Source organism: Megascapheus bottae, chromosome 27, assembly GCF_031878675.1.
Source record: "Megascapheus bottae isolate mThoBot1 chromosome 27, mThoBot2.hap1, whole genome shotgun sequence".
Taxonomy (NCBI): Eukaryota; Metazoa; Chordata; class Mammalia; order Rodentia; family Geomyidae; genus Megascapheus; species Megascapheus bottae.
In genome coordinates, this window is record NC_143535.1 from 18,317,674 (window position 1) to 18,337,314 (window position 19,641).

The following is a 19,641-nucleotide window of genomic DNA, read 5'->3' on the forward strand; positions in this document are numbered from 1 at the left end:
TACACAGGCGAATAAATGAGGGAGGAAAAAGGCACCTAAAAGGACGAGATGCGTACCAGTGTGGGTGCCCCACGAGTGTTGGGAGTTAAGCTGATTAAAGGAAGCTTAGTGTTTAATTGCTCCTCATGTAACATTACTCTGCTTCAGAAATGTTTTGTATTTTGATATAAATAAACATTTGCTAAAAAAAATCTGCTTCCTATTTTTTTTTTGTACCTCATGTTATTTATGTCACTGGTGGCCCTCGGTCCCTCTAATCAAGCCATTTTCACTTCACAGCTCCACACGGTTCCGAAGGGACTTTGAAATTTGGAGATGGAAGAAGCTGTTGTTCACTCATTGTTGAGAAAACCTGAATCGAGGGGACACTTGTGTGAGTCCCTAAACAAATGAGAAATGTCGTCTACCTGACAAGCAGCAAGACTACCACTCACGGAAACGGAAAAGAAAAAGTTTATTTGCACTGAGTCTTAGAGTCGGGATCTAGACTGCAGTCTCTGTGGCTCAGGGTTTTTAAGCACAAAAGCTGCATGTACCACTTGCAGGTGGTTGAGCAAGTCAAAAACAAGCCATTTACAGAAGCGAAATTCAGCATTTAAGTTAACAGGACCTTCGTGCATTTTTAACATTATCACTATGGCTCCTAGGACAGCATAATTACTTTGCAGTTTTCCTTGGCCATATGCTGATATCTCCCCATTTAAGCAAGCATGTAGTGACAGAAGTAGAGCTAGCAGCTAGTAGAAGGAGCACATTCCAGACACTCTCATTGTTTCCCAGTGAGGGCTTGGCTGACATTTACCAGAACATGCCTCTCTATTTTATTGAGTTTGCCCTGTTCTAGGCCAACTGCCTTACCTAGATTTTCTGTTTCTAGGATCTCAAAAGAAAAGGGGTGGAAGCTTCTTTCCTTGGTTCTCATAGTTAAGGGTGCTATCCTGGAAGGTTTAGTTAGTACTCCTGGACAAAATTGAGTAGAGCAAGAGGAAACTGCTGTATAGAAGGAAGGGCTTAATTACAGCCCACTAAGAAGACCTTGTTAAGAAGATAACCATTTGAACAACAGTTAAAAGGGAACTCGCTTAGTTAAATGTTGGAGGCTCATATGCTTTTTTTTTAAACTGCAGGTGTGCACGCCCACGTGTGTGTGTGTGTGTGTGTGTGTGTGTGTGTGTGTGTGTGGTGTTGGTTGGTCCTTGCAGCTTTTTGGTGATGAATTGGAGATAAGAGTCTCACAGTTTTCTGCCTGGGATGGTTTTGATCCACGATCCTTAAATCTCAGCCTTCTGAGTAGCTGGGATTACAGGCGTGGGCAGTGGCATCCAGCTCACTCCACACTGGGTTTAGTGGGTCTGGCTGCCTAAATTGGCATACTTTTCTTTCCTGACCACATCATTTTTCTCGACTCTTAATGTAGTTTTTTTTCTTATATCCCTCTAGACAATAGTCCCTAGTGATTGTCCAATCCCTACTATGCTTCTTGTATATATTTAGTTTTCTTTTTGAGACAGGATCCCACAATGTAGTCTAGACTGGCATTAAACCCATGATCTTCCTGCCTCTTTTTAAAATTTTTATTTGGGATTTTAGTGGAAGGCAAATACTGTAACATAATATTTCTTTCATATATATATCTACTGTTCAGGATGAAGAAAACCACCAACTGTGTTAGCATTCTGTCACTGGATAAAATTTCAGAGAAAAAAGGAGGGAAAGTTTAATTTTTACTCATAGTTCTGCTATTTCAGTCTGTGGTTGGCCCATTACTTTGGGCCTGTGGCATTCAGTCAAGGTAAGACTATATGGGGGAGAAGGCTGATCACCTCAAGAAGCCTGGGAATCAGAGGAGGCAGGAAGAGAGTTATGGGGCACTGGGAATCAGAGAGGAAGAGAATGAGAGGGAGAAGGAGAGGAGAGAGCCTGGCACCCCAGTATTCCCTTCAGGGGCACACCTCCAATAACCTAACTTCCTCTTGCTAGGTCCACCTGATGGTGGCTAATTCATGAACACATGAGATTTGGGGTGATATAACCAAGACATACAACCAACTAGCCAAACACTAAAATAGATCCACCTACACATTTAAAAATACCAACCAGGTGCCAGTGGCTCATGGTGGTAACCCTAGCTGCTCAGAAGACTGAGATCTGAGGATTTCAGTTTGAAGCCACCCCTGGCAGGAAAATCTGTGAGACTCTTATTTCCAATTAATCACAGGAAAAGCTGGAAGTGGTGCTGTGGCTAAAGTGGTAGGATGCTAGCATTGAGTAAAATGATGCTCAGGGATAGCAACCAAGCCCAGAGTCTAAGCCCCAGGACTGGCAAAAAACAAACAAAAACAAACAAAAAAACTACTGTGGTTTAACAACTTCTCCAAGCAGTACTATTCCCAACAACCAAGTTATGAAAACAGCTCAAATGCCCTACAACCTATGAATGGGTTAAGAAAATGTGCTATGTACATACACGCAATGGAATTTTATCCATCACTAAGAGTAGTACGTCATTTGCAGAGAAATAGGTGTACCTGGAAAAAAATAATATCGAATGAAGTAGTCAGGCTCAGAGAGACAAAGATACATATTCTATCTCACATGGGAATTAGACCCAAAATATAAGGGCACATGAAAATACATATAGAGCCCTATGCATTTATGCATGGGCACACTGATTAAATATGCATACACTGGAATGGGGTTCCATGGTGTACTTCTCTGAATGATTAACGGACAATTCAATAAAATGAATACCAGGAAGCTAAAACATATCTTGTCTGAAGGGATTGGGGGATAAGAAGAAGAGGGTAAACAGAAAGAGGAATGGTGGGTAAATACAAACATAATGCTCAATGTATATACATGAAGATGAAACAAACAATAATCTTATGGGAAGTACAGGGAATTGATGGAAAGGGGTACATTGAAAACCCCTCATACAATTATTTGAAGATAATAATAAGAGGAAAAATGCTCCCCCCAAGTTGTGAGATGGGGAGCTGCCAGTATGCACACAACTCTCCCTTGCTTCAGTTACTGGTCACAATTCTTATTCCTATCCAGTTTTCATTTCCTCTTTCCATTGCCTTCTTTATTTAGGCCATGATGAAATTATTTTTGATTGCTTCCTGTAGGCTATGGTATTCTAATGTCTGTCGATTATCTATCAATATATTTATATCATTTTCTTTTTTCCAGTCCTGTGGCTTGACCTGAGGGCCTGGTCATTATTCTTGAGCTTTTTTTTCCCCCTCAAAGCTAATGCTCTACCATTTGAGCCACAGCACCATTTTCAACTTTTTCTGTATAGGTGGTACCAAGGAATGGAACCCAGTGCTCTGTGCATGCTAGGCAAGCACTCCCTGGCCACATGTCCGGCCCTCACCTTTTCTTGATTCATTTATCCATTGAAAGGTATCTAGGTGATTACATAACTTACCTATGGTTATAGAAGACAATTCTAATATGTATTGGAATGGTTATTGGAAATTTGATAAGATTGATGGCCCATGTGAGGCAAAATGAAAATGTTAGAAGTCCATTGCACATTTTGAAAGGAAGCTCCAAAGCCTTAAAGAAGTGGCCCATACTAGAATGGACCTGCTATTAGAATATAGCAAGACCTATCTGATCACTGAGTTTTCTGTTTGGGTGGAAGGACTCTTCAATTGGTGAGTGTGGGTTGGTGTGTGCCCCAGCCTAGATGAGAAGCTCAGGAGTGTCCCTCCTCAGAGGCTGAGCTGATGAGTGAATGTGCTGTTACAGAACCAGACATCCAGTGAATATTCACATGGGAAGACAAGAGTTTCTAAAGCCAAGAAGAAAAAAAGACACCAACTCCACTAGGGAATCTTGCATTACAAACCCAACCATGATAACTTAAAAGGCAAATCAGTAAAAGGTGTAAGCAAAACTATTATTACCTTCCATCAATATGAATATATAGAAAATGTATGAGAATCCATGAACTATTAAAAATAATATAAGGTCAGGAAAGTTTGATCTGCCTGAGAGTGTTATTGAATGTACACATAAGATGTGTACAAGTAAAAAGTCTCCTGAACCTCAGGAGACTTCTGTGCCTCCCCCGCCTTGATGGTACCTCTTCCCATGATGTTAATACCTAATCAAGGAAATCAAGTCTCTATTTCCCCTGGGAAAAGGAGTGAACACGGGACTAGGAATTTCTCCTAGTGTTAGAGTGCTTACCAAGCATGCACAAAGACCTAGGTTTGATTCCTCCTTACCACATAAATTGAAAAAAGCCAGAAGTGGTGCTGCAACTCAAGTGGTAGAGTTCTAGCCTTGAGAAAGCCCAAGGACAGGCCCTGAGTTAGAGCCCCAAGGCTGGCAAAAACAAAGGCGTGAAACACCTCCTGTCATGTTCCGTGTACAATGCATCTTGGTCCCTCTTACCCTTTCCATCTTTCTTGTCCATCTTTCTCAATCTCATCCATGCTCTGAAGCTATGAGATTGCATTTTCACATATGTACATTGAATATAATGACTGTATTTATCCACTCTCCCTCTGTCCATTCACCTCTCCTTGCTACCCCTCCAACCCCCAACAGAACATCCAGCCCTTGGATGTGTTATTTCATTGTTTATAAGTGTTTAGTACCAAAATACATTAAAAAAACTTTATAGCTGAGTGCCAGTGGCTCACACCTATAATCACAGGTACTTACGAGGCTGAGATCTGAAGACTGTGGTTCAAAGGCAGCCAAAGGCAGGAAAGTCCATGAGACTTTCATCTCCAATACACTGCTCAGAAAAAGCCAGAAGTGGCGCTGTGGCTTAAGTGGTAGAGCTCTAGCCTTGAGCACAGAGAAGCACAGGGATAGCGCTCAAGCCCAAAGTTAAAGTTCCAGGACTGGCAATAAATGTAACTTTATAAATGGGGTGAAATGATCACACATGTAATCCTAATTGCTTGCCATTCAGGAGGCTGAGATCAGAAAGATCACTGCTTGAGGCCATCCCAGTCCCCCCCCCCAAAAAATACTTCAAGAAATCCCTTTTGGACCAATAGTTGGATTCAGTGGTACATATCTGTCATTCCAGAGAACTCAGAAATATAAATAGGAGGAATGTAATCCATGCCAGCTGGCAACCACCTCATAGAAAGGAATAAGTCTAGTGAAAAATGGGTAAATGATATGAATTGATTGTGATAATTATGGGAGCAAGCATTCATTATCCTCTTATGTGAGGATGTGATTCTTAGAGAATTTTGTCTGGAGCAATGGTCTGCCTTGCACAAGCCCATGTGTTTATTAACGTTCTACTGTATGTGCTAAACCTCAGCTCTTTCCTTACATGCAACGACCTGCCTCTTTTCCCTTTGCTCTCTCCCCTCTTAGGTCAATGGGACTTCAACTTATGTTTAGGTTGCCATGGCACCACTTCCTCTCTTCAATGTTGACACCTGCTTATGGACAGACTCATCTTTGCGCTCTGAAGTATGCTTGTTATAGCTCAATCAGCCTTCTAGAATGAGGGGGGAGGGGAAGGACATTTTTTTTCTCTTTTTTTTTATAGTTGTCTTTCTTTTTTTTTATTGCAATTAGTAAAAGGGTTACATGATATTTGCCAGGTAGAAGGTGCATTAATTCACATACATTGATACCCTTTCATATGTCTTGGTACCCATTACACCCCCCCACACACCCCCCACCTGTCTTGGTTTTCTCCCCTTCCCTATCAAATTTCAAATAACCAAATACAAATAAATTCAATATATCAGATAACAAAGTGAGATACTATAACAATATGGGATAACCAAGGGACAGCAAAGGAGATGAGAGACAACATAGTACATTAAGGACAACAATCATTCGTTATATGGCTTTTGTTTCAATATTTAGATTATATTGATTTTTCATTATCTTTCTTTAAGTTATGCTGGGCTTTCTTCTTTAAATAAGATTTAAAAATATATACTTGTTCTCAGAGCCTTGCACTGGTAAACCCTTTATGACTAGAGCTATGTCTCCTCAGGTCTAAAAAAGTCCATATGTGGGGGCTGGGAGTTTGGCCTGGTGGTAAGAGTGCATGCACGAAGACCCGGGTTCAATTCCTCAGCACCCCACATACATAGAAAAAGCCAGAAGTGGTGCTGTGGCTCAAATGGTAGAGCGCTAGCCTTGAGAAAGCCCAAGTACAATGCTCAGGCCCTGAGCTCAAGCCACAAGACTGGCAAAAAAAAAAATCCATATGTATATATATATATATATATATATGTATATAAACACACACACATATATATATACATATATATGTTTTACATATGTAAAATATGCAAATAGGTATAAGTGTGTGTGTGTGTGTGTGTGTGTGTGTGTGTGTGTGTGTGTGTATGTGTGTGTATGTTTGTGTATGCCAGAATTTGGACTTGAACTTAGGGCCTAGGTGCTGTGCCTTGGCTTTTTTGCTCAAAGCTGGCGCTTTACCACTTGATTCACCTCTCCACTTCTGGCTTTTTTCAGTGTTAATTTGAGAGGAGAGTCTGTTTCTTGCCTAGACTGGCCTTGAACTATGGTCTTCAAATCTCAACCTCCTGAGTAGTTAGCACTACAGACATGGACCACTCATGCCTGGCTTAAAGATATTTCTCAGCTCAGTTTGATCTATTTGTCAAAGGAGAATTTAATTCATTCCCATGAGTAGTGACTGTTATATTATATATAGCTTTTTTAAAACCTTATTTTTAATTTTATTTGGTGTTTCCTTAATTTTCCCTCTCCTTTTTTTTTTTTTTTACTGGTGTGTGTTGTTTATTTTCTGGCTCATATTTATTGCCTTTTTAACTTCCATATTAAATTTAGGAGCTTAACTATCGTTTTCCATGCTGCTAATGATAATGTTTCATTTCCAAGTTCTCAGTCAAGTCCATATTTCCAGTGCCATTTACTAGATCGTAACAAATGCCAACCAAACACACTGTTATTATCTGACTGTTCTCTCTATCTGCAGTAAGACTGGAAAATTTCCATTTCCTGTGTCTCTCTTTCCTAACCTTAATTAGACCTTTTTTGACTTCTATACCTCCTTTGTAACACCCAAGATATGGTGAACTTAATATATTTATCATTAGAATTATTGAAAGATTATTAGAATTAATCCTGTAATAAGTAGGGTTCTTCTATTTAAGAATTTGTATTTCTTAGATTGTACATTCTCAGGTACCTATTTTCGATGCATGAGTACAAGAGTCTGTGTACTTGTGAAAACAAACATATACATAAAATTAATTTTTCACCATCCTCTCTCCTAAAATCTCTGACGTTAACTTTTGGAAGTGAAGTTTATTCTTAAGTTCCTTCCTTAGTTTTAGAAGTGAGAAAATATCGGGACAGTTGTGTCTGAAAATGATCACTTGCATTTAAAAATTGCTAAGTAGTTGTAAAAAGGAGTTTCAGTACAACAAGTCATAGTGTGCATGCAGTGAATCTTGGTCCCTCTGATGCTTTCTGTCTTTCTCCTCCATCTTTCCCAATCTTATCCATGCTCTCAAGTTATGTGGTTTCATTTTTACATGTGTACATTGAATTTAATGACTGTATTTGTCTACCCTTCCTCTCTCTATTCATCTCTCCCTGCTTGCCCTCCAACCCCCTCCACCGAGCATCCAGCTTTTGGATACTGACCTGCTAACATAGCAGAAAGAGGTGTTCAACCCTTATCCCAGGGGAAGTGGTATAAGAACAGGCACCATCAAGGGTGGGGCACAGAAGTCTTCTCCTGAGGTTCAGTTAGGTGCACACACCAAAACTTTTCTTGCTTGATCAAATTTTTCATCTGGCTCTGGCTCTTGTTGGAAAGGAAGATCAGCTGGAACCTAAATATCCATCGATGTTTTGTGTTTGCTAATGAGAGGGTGGAGAGGGTAGACAGTGGCTAAGAATAGAATCCTGGAGAGTAGCAGTGTTTCAAGGGGCACACAGTAAAAAAAGGGGATGTAAGGAAGATGGTTGGAAACACAGGAGGACTGGGAGTAGAGAGATAGGAGGGGAGGTCAATCAGTAGGTTCCAATATGAGAAAGGTATAACTGTTCTGTGTCTTCACAAACTGGGACAACAATGGACTTGCTTTTGTTGAAACCATATACTTGTGTCATTGGTTCAACAAGTTGTCTCTGTGTCCTCTTTGGTCCTAATTTCTTAGTATCCTGGAAGTGTTTACCTGAACTGCAGAAACTGATCCCAGGTGTCTTAGATCCTGCCTGATGAGAATGTAAGATCAAGAGCCATCATTCAGTTCACAAGACTCTAGTGGGTGACTGTGTCTCAGGATGCTGCTGGTTCTTCTTGTTGCCAATAGAGGTAGAGATGGATATAGTATAAGGTCAAAGGAAGTGTATGCAACCTGCTGTGCTTTATGGGTTTCAGAGGACTACGTAGTGCTTACAAAAAGTCCTGACCCCTGCTATTTTTGTTTTGGATTTTGTACTCAGGGCTTGCACTCAGGGCCTTGCATTCTGGCTTGGCTTTTTCATTCAAGGCTGGTGCCCTATTATTTGAACCATACCTCCACTTCTGACTTTTTGCTGATTTGTTGGAGCTAACAGTTTCATAGACTTCCCTTCCCAGACTGGCTTTGAACCCAGGTCCTTAGATCTTAGCCTCCCATGTAGCAAGGATAACAGATGTGGGCTACCAGTGCTCAGCTTCTGCATTTAGTTTTGTCTTCTGTTCTTAGATCTCAAATGGTAGACACCAGAGATTTGTTCCATTCCCGCCCCCTCCTATCCCAATAGAGTCTATTCAGTTTTGAATAGATGAGGGAAAGGAGGAAGAAACAAGTTCTAAATGCACATGGAGACAGTGTGGAGAAAGAAAGGGCAGCAATGAATTTGGCAAAGAATGACGTCCCGCTGTGTGCATTGGGTTTCAAAGGGTAACAAACAATCAGGAGGATCACATTGGTAACTGGTTCCAAGGATTCCCACAGATTGAAGGTAACTTAAAAAGCCAGAAGGCACTGCAAGGACTTTGTCAATATGAACCATAGGGTTGAGGAAAGCAGGGCGTGAGGGCTGGATTGTTGGTCTTGGAGGATAAAAAGAAGATATGTGGTTCAGGTGTTACCTGTCTGACTTCAGTTTATGATTACCTGACACCCTCTGTTGCATAAAATGTGAAAGAAACAATGTATGTAGTAGACAGTTCAGACACCACTGGCTACCTTGTGGGAAAGTCAGCAGAAAAGCCACAGTGCAGTGAGCTAGACAAAAGGGGCAGAAGGGAGTGAATGACACAGGCAGTCAGTGATAAAGACTCTCTGAGATGATAAGGAGAATGCTGAGATGCAGTAGGTGTAGGTGTGGTATATTATGAAGGTATTTTTGCCTTTTTTTTTTTTTTTTAGCATTGCCTGGATTCAATTGCTTGGTTGTACCTTTCAGGTGTCTTCCTCCTTCTTTACTCTGTACTTAACCAGGCTTTCCCAGAGGGATGTCAACAGATGTTATGTAGTGAAGGTTTGAAATAAGTCTCTGGAAGAATAGTAAGACACAGAGAAAGGCCACATTGCTCTAATTGATCCAGCTGGAAGCAGAGAAGAAGTGGCTGATCCCTAGATATGTGGGTGATTCTAGCCAATAAGAGAGTCAGCCAACTCCAGAGGCAGAATTCCATACATTTCCAAATACTTGTTTACAGTAACAGACATTATTATGTGTTGCTGGAATCTCATAGTGAATATTTTTTGGCAGTATTGGGGTTTGAATTCAGGGCTTTATGATTGCCAGGAAGACATGCTCTATCACTTGAGCCATGCCCTCAGATATTTTTGTTTTCATTACCTTTCATATTTTAGGTCTCATGTTTCTGCCTGGGACACTTGTGGACTCTATTTCCTTCTATTTAAACTTTCCACATAACTAATAGTCATATACCACTGGACACCTGTTGAGATGGAGTCCCAGAAACACTTTGCCTGAGGCTACCCTCAAACTGCCATCCTTCCAGTCTCTACTTCCCAAGTAATTAGGATCATAGGCATGAACATTCACACATAGCTCATTGTTGATTTTTAATACAGCAATATTGAGTTGACTGATAGAAAGGATAAATTAATATTCTTAGTAATTGCTTATAATTAATTTTTGCCAGTCTTGGGGTTTGAACTCAAGGCCTGAGCTCTGTCCTTGAGCTTTCTCAAGGCTATAGAGCTCTACCATTTGAGCCACAACACCACTTCTGGCTTTTTTCTGTGCATTTGGTACTGAGGAATGGAATTCAGGGCCTTGTGTATGCTAGGCAAGCATTCTACCACCAGGCCACATTCCAGGCCCTCTAATTAACCTTCTAGAAACCTAGATTTAGAAATTACATGGATTAAATCCTATTTCATTTGAAATATGAGAAAGCCTAGATTCAATTTTAAGTATTAATATGTTAGACTGCAAAAAAATTAGATAAAAATTTACAGGGCAAAAATGTCAAATGACAAACAGAGAGAAAATAATTGGGACGTATTCCACAGAAAAACAGGGCTCCTCATACAGACAACAGCTTTGATGAGGAAGGTCACTCTCAAAAGACTATAAACTGGCTGGTTGCTGGTGGCTCATATCTGTAATCCTAGCTACTCAGGAGGCTGAGATCTGAGTATTGCAGTTCAAAGCCAAACTGGGAAAGAAAGTTCATGAGATTTGTACCTCCAATTAAGCATCAAAACAACTAAATCCAGGGCCGGGAGTTTGGCCTAGTGGTTAAAGTGCTTGCCTAGCATGCACAAAGACCCGGGTTCGATTCCTCGGTACCACATGCATAGAAAAAAGCTGGAAGTAGTGCTGAGGCTCAAGTGGTAGAGCTCTAACCTTGAGAAAGTCCAAGCACAGGGCTCAGGCCCTGAGCTCAAGCCCAGGACTAGCAACAAAAACAACAACAACAACTAAATTCTAGAAGTTGCATTGTGACTCTAGTGGTAGAGTGCCAGTCTTGAGTGAAGAAACTAAAGGACAATGCCCAAGCCCCAAGTTCAAGTTCAAGCTCCAATACAGGCGTATTCATGCTCGCACATGCACACACGCACACACATACGCACACAAATTAAGAGTTTCTGTTCTACAAAAGGCAGTAGTGCCTGCTACAGTGGCTCACACTTGTAATCCTAGCTATTCAGGATTAGATTTGAAACCATCCTGGACAGGAATGTCCCTGAGACTCATCAACTGACAACAAAATAGCTTTAAGTGTAGCTATGGCTCTACTGGTAGAGTGCTAGCATTGGGGGGAAAAGAAACCCCAAAACAACTCAGGGACAATGCCCAGACCTGAGTTCATGCCACTAGCCTGGCATATATACACATGAAGATAATAGTAAAAGACTGAAAAGGTCATAGATGGAGATAAAATAATGGCAGCATACATATCCACAAAGGATTCCTATCTATAATATATAAAGAAATCCTACAGATCAACAAAGAAAGAAATGGACACGTCATTAAAAGGGCAGCAGACTTGGGGAGGCACTTCAAACACAAAAAAGAACATCCAACAGTGCCAGTAGGCTTAGCACTATGAATAATTAGCTAAATACACATGAGTCGGTTGTTAATGATCACTATGCATCTACCAGATGGCTACGCTTAAAGAAGTGACAATACCTACGCTGGGCAAAACTTGGGAGCAACTGTCTCTACTACACATTATTTATGAGCTAAAAATTCCTATAACCTCTTTGTCAAGAACATGTAAAACCTATAGGTTAGCAATTGCATACTCGGATGATTTAGTGCTTATGACAACCAAAGGTAAGTCGAAAGTATTCATAGCAACGTGCTCTCCAAATACATCATGTTTGCTATAATGCAAATGCATGTTGGTAATCAGTTTGATAATTTGTGTTGCTAAAACAGAGCATAAGACAGAAACGAAATAACATACAACAGCTTCACTCACCACCACCACCACCAACAACAACAACAGCATGTTAAGAAAAGGAAAACAGAGAGAAATTAGTCCACACTGCAAAAGAAATTCATTTGCAGCAGCGGAGTGGAAGTTAGGTCTCTCAGGCTAGGCAGGAGATAGAAATCAGCACTGGCTCCAATATGGTGGGCAGGCTGAGAGGGGAGTGATGTGGCTAAATGATGTGTCTTGCTCACCTCTTGGGCACTGGAACCTAGTGCATTGTTGCTTTTGTGGCTGTGGTCCAGTACATGTTCCTCCCTAACTTCCATCCAGTCAGGAGTCCCTTCTGTACTTACACAGAGAGGGAGGAGATCCAATCACAGGGAAACTTCTGCACTCATGTTCTGAAGCAAGGGAACCAATCACAGGCCTTTCCACAATGTATGTCCGCCTCTTGACCAATCAGATCAGGAACAAGGTCCTTAGGGGGTGGAGGCAAGGGATCCTTTATATAGCAAGTCCACAGAGCAAGCTAGAAGATACCTGGATCTGGAGCCCCTTCTTCACTATTTTTTTTCTTCAAACAAACATGCTATGTCTGATTTAATCACTTTCCTGCCCTTTAATTCATTAATTAGCAGAGGAAAAGAGCCCTAGATAGTTAACAAAAATATTATGTGGTTATGATTGCCTGAAGGTCTGTGGGAATCAGGAATGTCCTCTATGTATCTTCATCTGGAAAGTGGTTTCAGTAGGTGTGTGTCAACGTTTTTTTCAGAGTTGAACCTGTATTTTCCTAAATGCATATGAAAAACAACAATCAAAAAGGAAGAATATGTTTGTATAACTGCTTCATTTTTACAACATAAACACAATATATATCCTAGAAAGTATTAAAAATTAACTTCTGAAGCAAGCCTGAATGACATTAGATAGGTGGAGGAGAAAATAAAACTATTTTGAGTGCATTTTTTTCTCATAGTCTTGGTATTTGAGACAATGTCAGTTTTTTTTCATGTTCTTATCTGTAGTATGTAAGAACTTAGAGGTATCTTCCTTATTATCTAATCCATATGAGGAATTCAAATCCCTTTGTAGCTCAGACCTGTAGTAACACCTACCTGGGAGGCAGAGATAGGGAGGTTCGTGGTTGAGACCTTAACTCAATTAATAAGGTAGATATGGTAGTGTGTGTCTCTATTCCCAGCGAAGGGGAGACATAGAGATTAGATCGTGGTTCAAGCTAGAGCTGAGGAAAACTGTGTGATCCTATCTGAAAAAAAATAGAGCAAAAAAATGGCTGGAAGTATGGTTCAAATGGTAGAGCATCTGAACAGCAAACATGAATCCCTGAGGCGCAACTCCTGTCCCTATAAAAAAATACACGTGTCAGTGTGCACATGTGTGCATGTGTGTACACAGGCACATGCACATTTCAAATAATAAAAGAAATAGAGTGTGAGGTCAAGGCACTTTCTTTTTGCCCATATATTTTTTAATTGTAATTAACAGAAGGGTTATATTATACTCACCAGATAGAAGGTGCATTACTTCACATACATTGATACCCTTTCTCATGTCATGATCCCCATTTCCCTCCCCCTAAAGGAACACTCTTTAAAAGATAATTCCTAGTCACTGTGTTTCAGTTCACTTTGGTGGGTTGTCTTGGTGGAAGGCCAGGGACGAGGACATGAAGAGATCATGCTATGACTTCAGAATTGGATGAAAAACCCCAATAGGGGCTGAGATTGTTTTGCTTCAGTCACCTTTTGTCAAGAAATCTAAGGGAGTTCAGAATGCTGCAGGACCCTAAGCAAAGGTTCCTTGGCTCTCCAAAACGTGTAGCTCTACAACCTTGGGATCGTTCTCAAGATCTCACACACACTCAGATGCCGTCCCTTCCCTGCTGCTCTGCTCACGTGCCCTCTACCTCATCATTCCTCTCTTTAGTCCTACTTTCTTGGTCTTAAAATGAAAGGGGAAAAAAGAGGACTCTTTATTTTTTTATAGTTGTGATATCCTGCCAGTTTTCTCACTTGTATTCTCTTCAGTGATATAGAATACCTTTATTTTTCTCCCAAGTTTTTCTTTTTTACCAGTCCTGGGGCTTGAACTCAGGGCCTGGATACTGTCCTTGGGCTTTCTCAAGGCTAGCACTTTACAACTTGAGCCACAGCACCACTTCTGGCCTTTTTATGTACTCAGGAATTGAACCCAGGGCTTCATGCATGTTAGACAAGCACTGTACCAGTGGGCCAAATTCCCAGCCCTCCTCAAGTTTCTTAATATAGCTATTAGATCTGTTCAGTCTCAACAAACACAGCAATAACAACAGAAGATTACAAGTGTGAGCCACTGGCACCCCGCTGTTTTTCTTTATGTTTATGAGACAGGGCATCCCACTGTAACCAAGGCCAGCCTGGAACTTGCTATGCAACCCCATTTGGCCTTGAAGTGTGATCCTCTTTCCTTAGCTTCCCAAGAATTAAGATTATAGGTGTGTGCCACTATATCCAGCTACCCTTTATGTTTTCCTTCGAATTGTTCTGGTTGTAACTTAATAGTTGAGGCAGAAATCTCTGGACCCCTCTTTTCCATCTCCATGCTGACTCTGGAAGTTTAAGGGAGCTCATTGTCACGTCATCAATAGTCAGCCAATCAGGAGGGCTCCTCCCTTTGATGACCTCCCTGTCCCACAGAAGTTCTTAGGCAGTTTCAATGGAAGGAGGGAGTCAAGAGGGAGGCCTGGTATAAGTCCAAAGATGATCATTACAACATGGATTGTGTACATCCTCTCCCGGAAAGCTGTGGGACTCCCCTTCCCACCAAGAATGAGTTGTGTGAGTGTCAGTGTTGGGTGGATGTGTCGAGTATGGTATTCCTTCTATTTTCTCTGTGTTTCCTGCTGTACTTCAGAACCATCTCATCACTTATAAGTCTAGATAAGAGTGGGAGGGAGGGATGGGGTTTCCAGATTTGTTTGTTTGTTTGAGATAATCAACTTACCCATTTATTCCAGGACGTCGACGTTGTGGAAAGTGAAGCTGTTTCTGTTGTACAGCATTGGTTGAAGAAAGTGAGTATGGTGTGATGCCCCAAATTCTAGCTGGTTCAGTGGGGGAAGAGATCTGGACTCTCCCCTCTACACATCTGGGAAATTAAACAACACCCTGTGTGGAGTTGATTCTAATGCACCCACATGTCCAAAGAGGATGCTCTTGTCTTATCCTGGTAAAAGAGGCATCAGCATCCATCCGGTGAGCCAGTCCTGCTGATCAAGCCTCATGGGGAGAGGGGTTTCAGCTCAAGGGTGGCTCAGAAGTTCGGAGGAGTTGAATGCGGGAAGAGTGCGATGGTGAGGGGGCCTGGGCACGCTCTACAAATTGGGGAAGGGAAGAGGTGAAGCCTGGGGAATCAGATGCCGAGTGACACATTCAGAGGATAATTACTTGTCTTTCAGACAGAAGATGAGGCTTCCCAATGCATCAGGGAGAAGTTGTCCATCGGCTCCTATCCCTCTCGTGGCCAAGACATACACGTGACCAGAGATGTGGTAACTGAGAGCTGGAGGCAGTGGCCTGAGGGATGGGGGTGAGGGTGTGGCATGTTGGGTAAGGGGGGAGCAGACTGAGGAAAATGAAGCATGCTGGGTAAGTGGGCACTGCCCACCTCTGCTATGGGATCTATACTGTCCAGTAACCATGTGGGCCCTTATCCTGAATTCTTAGGTGAAGCACCCTCTTTCCAAGTGTGATTTGGAATCAAACCCAAACCAAGAGTTCCTGGAGGAGAGAACAAGAATTCAGTTCATAAGATGGAGGTACAGTGTCCTGTTGGCTTTGAGCAGCAGAGGGCAAGGGCTAGGGCAGGAATGCATTTCTCCCTGCCTCCTAAGTCCATTGCTATCTTCTTTGGCTGAGAAATGTTGGGTGTTAAGGGAACATTTTAAGTGTTTTGCTCATTCCTATATTTTTAAATGACTTGAAGGTGTGCATGGTAGCCAAGCTCATCTAGAAACCTGGACCACATCACCACATCCCTTCTTGGAGAAGGCTGTGGGCATGAACTCCCCACATAGAAGCTGAGGGAAGCACTGTCTCCCTACGCTTCTGCGTTCCTGTCATTTTGTCTGCTGACATTTCTCAGGAAGGCTGTGCATGTGTGCATACCTGTGCCCTGACTCTCTGGTCCTGGGGCTCAGCCTTGAGCTCTTCCTTAGCTTTTTTCCCTCAAGGTTGACTCTCTACTACTTGAGACATTCCTTCACTTATCTGGCTTTTTCTGGTTAATTGGAGATAAGGGTATTATGGACTTTCTTGCCCTTACTGGCTTCCAACCATAATCCTCAGAATTCAGCTACTCAGCCTCTATGTAGCTAGGATCATAGGTATGAGGCACCAGTGCCTGATAGAATGTGTACTTTTGCTACGGGATACTGGGTATTGATGAATTTACCTTTTCCTATGGCTCCACAGAGGAAGATTAAAATGTTCAGGGAAAGATTGCTAATGTTTGAATTCAAACCCTCCATAGAAAGGAGAATTTTGAATGAGAAACCTTACTGATGTGTTGATGGTTACCTGAGGAGGTACAGTGTAGAACCATAACGCATAGGCATCTTCCAATGTTGTTTAAACTTTGCCTGTACACGGTTACTAGGTTTAAGCTTTGAAATAGGCAGATAGGAGTTAGCTTTCTACTGATTTTATATTTTTTTCTGGGTTTTCTATGGAGATCTTAAGCCAACAAACTATCTGACACCGCAACCCACTGACTCAAGTGCCCTTTTAGTTTTAGCCAGTGAGTAGTCAGGGCATATAGTCTGTATGTGACATAGCTCTGGTCATCCACACCTTTGATAGACATAAAGGAATCTGGTATTTGCTAGTCACTTGGAAAAAAGAAAGGGGGCACAATATACCCTCCAGTTTGCAAAAGGTTAAAGTTAGCCAGACAGTTAAGGTCGGTGAAAGTTTGTGTTAGGGAAGCTGAAGGAGTGACTGAGAGTGCAGGGTAGAGACACAGGTCACCCAAGTACTGGACACTGCTGCCCACTATCCTCAATTAAAGTGCCTAGAGAGCCACATGCCCACACCAGGTCCTACCTGGCCAGTACTGGAGACAGCAGGAGCACCTGGGAAACCAGGGCATCCTGGGTGGCTCTGAGATCAATGTGAGGGTTCCCTCTTTGAGCTGCCCATTCCCTCTGGACTGCGACCATCCTGGCCTCTTGGCTTTATTTTCCTCTCCTGAGTACCCACTCCTATTCACAATCCCAACTTCTCTCACTTGGGACCACTGGAATGGCATTGCTGCCCATTATCATGTCCCCAAACCTGACTATGCCAAATGCTGGTGGCTCATGCTGATAATCCTGGTGACTCAACAGGCTGAGAGCTGAGGATCCTGGCACAAAGCCAGCCCAAGTCTGTGAGATTCTTACTGCCAATTAACCACCCCAAAATGGAAGTGGCATTGTGGTTCAAAGTGGCTGAGTGCTATCTTTGAGTACAAAAGTTCAGGGACAGTGCCTAGGCCCTAAGTCCAAGCCCCACAACCAATAAAAAAACAACCAACCAACTTCCTCCACCCTGCGCCAATACATGGAGAACAGGGTATTACCAAAGTAGGGGAGTTTCTACAGACATAGAAGTGGGCAGATTGCAGGGAGGGGAGAGGATGAGTGGGACACAGAATTGGAAAGGACACAGAGTATCCCAGAGAGGCCATAGTAAGTAAATCAGATGGAAATAACCACCAGGGCCAGGTGGTACCCACCATTTTCTTATGAAAGAATTTTCTAGAAGCTTCTGGAAACCACGGTGACTATGGTATGTATGATGTTGATTCTAAGAGGTGAGAGTGAAGCTGGAATTTCAAAGGGATTTAGAAGGGAAGCTGTCCCCCAGATCAATAACCCAGCTTCTTTGTCTCTTTGCCTATTTTGGGTGTCTTGGGGGTCCACACCTTCTATAAGGAGGATACAAGGAGGAGACAAGAAATTTTGTTCTATGTCCCTGTTCTTTGACACCCAAAAGTCTTGTCCTCTTTATGTCCCTCTCTGGACACTGACTCTCATTCATGAGCAAATCTTCCCTTCCCCAAGAAACTTGGAACCCTTGTTCTCTATTTATTTATTTATCATTAAACATATCAGTTTATAAGTACCATGAATCAACATCACCCCGTTAATCTGTCTCTCCTGCTTGAATGGCATTTGGTAGCCACACCCGCATCTTCCAAGTGCCAAGTGAGATGCTGGATGACGTCATGCAAGACCGAATAGATCAAGTGAGACGAAGGTAAGCTGAGGGTGACGAGCTGCGTTGTGCTCCTTGCTGGGGGCAGGCGGGTGAAGATGACTGGTAAGTACCTGTTCAAACCTGTCATGCTTTCCCCACTTTCGGACGGGGCACTAAAGGACTCAGATGGCGAGTTTCTTCCTAAGATCCCTCCTAGACTGTCCCTGTTCTGTAGTCTGGGGGGTCAGGTCTGGGGTATGAAATATCTGGCACGTGCTCTGCCCATCAGACAGCTTCCCCTCCACCTCTTCTGTCCCCTGCAGCATATCCCATATCACGAATGACTCCAGTTCAAGCTGTAGAACTTCCTTCTCAGAATGCTAAAACAGGTGAGAGAACCAGCCGGTGAGTCACTGAGCAGGGAAGAGGAGAGGGATTCTGGAATGGAGAGCTTGAAGCTGAGCCTTGGAGCTTTTTGAGGGGTGCTTTCACTCAGAGCCACTGAGGAGAAAGGGGGTGGAGGAAAAGTGCCTGCCTCTGGCTCCTGTAATGCTTCTCTCCAACTTCTGAAAGGATAGCCAAACACAAATTGGCATTTCCACCTCTTCTCTGCCACCAGAGTAGCACTTCTCCATGATTTCCCTTGTGGGGCCAGAACCTGGTTGTTCAACAGGCTGCACTGGGCAGGCTGTGCTAGGGGTTGTATGTCTGCACATGCAACAGGTCCCAGCAGAGTTGCTGCTGCATTTTTCATCCTACTGTGTGTCCCAAGATCCCACAGTCAGAAGTGAGGCTGGTAGATTTTACACCAACCCCAAATCAGGATACATGGGACTGTGGTTCTCATGGCCCCATTGCTTTGGCTCAGTGTAAGCCAGTGGCTGAAACTGGTTGTCCACGGGTAGCTCTGGGAGGAAGAAGGTCAATGGGTGAGGCATTGCCTCTCTATCATGGTGGCCCTGGGCCTTTCTCTGATTCCAAGGTTGAAGGCTTCCAGGGTGAAGAAGCAGCCTGCGTCAGAACAGCACCCACCTCCCGCTCCATCTGCAGGCTGATCAGACCTGGGCAGACACTTCAGTGGTTCAGCCCTTCCTTGTGACAACATTGGAATTGTCTTGCTGAACTGCTAATAAAGAGACATGCTATTTAACAACTCATGAAGGTGGTGGAAGTGATCTGTCATCCCTTCATTTGTTCACTCAGGCCTGTCTCTGGGCGTCCATGGTTGTCAGCTGACAGGGGAGTAGTCTATTTTGCTATTGTATATTGAAAATGATTTAGGTGGTGATCCTAGAACATTTGAAGGGGACTACTGTGGGCTGGGGCAGAGAAGAATTCCTCAGGAGGTAGCTGGGATGTTTCTTGTGCTTATTTTATTGCTGCTGGTCCTTCCCTAGCATCATGTGAATCTGAATTCTAACTTAGGACTTTTTCCTTGAAGAACTTTTCTTAAGTCAGATCTACTAGTGATGGTTACGTTTAATTTGGTTGTCCTTGTTGTTGTTGGCTGTGGGGCTTGAACTCAGGGCCTGGGCA

The 19,641-nt window shown here is 42.6% G+C and overlaps 1 protein-coding gene across 1 annotated transcript; it reads left to right on the forward strand.

The window, feature by feature from the left end:
* Positions 1-14,550: 14,550 nt before the first annotated feature.
* On the forward strand, positions 14,551-19,262 carry Spata19 (spermatogenesis associated 19). The gene is made up of 7 exons (XM_090319832.1): positions 14,551-14,703; positions 14,883-14,939; positions 15,324-15,416; positions 15,592-15,683; positions 18,088-18,165; positions 18,429-18,494; positions 19,088-19,262. Exons 1-6 carry the CDS (start codon positions 14,626-14,628, stop codon positions 18,487-18,489), a joined length of 459 nt encoding a protein of 152 aa, XP_090175958.1. The 5' UTR covers positions 14,551-14,625; the 3' UTR covers positions 18,490-18,494; positions 19,088-19,262.
* The last annotated feature ends 379 nt before the right edge of the window (positions 19,263-19,641 follow it).

Coding starts and splice junctions, on each gene's coding strand:
- Spata19 (XM_090319832.1), top strand. CDS start 14,626: ATGATCATTACAACATGGATTGTGTACATCCTCTCCCGGAAAGCTGTG. Junction 15,417..15,591: donor TACACGTGACCAGAGATGTG/GTAACTGAGAGC, acceptor CTGAATTCTTAG/GTGAAGCACCCTCTTTCCAA. Junction 15,684..18,087: donor ATTCAGTTCATAAGATGGAG/GTACAGTGTCCT, acceptor GGCATTTGGTAG/CCACACCCGCATCTTCCAAG.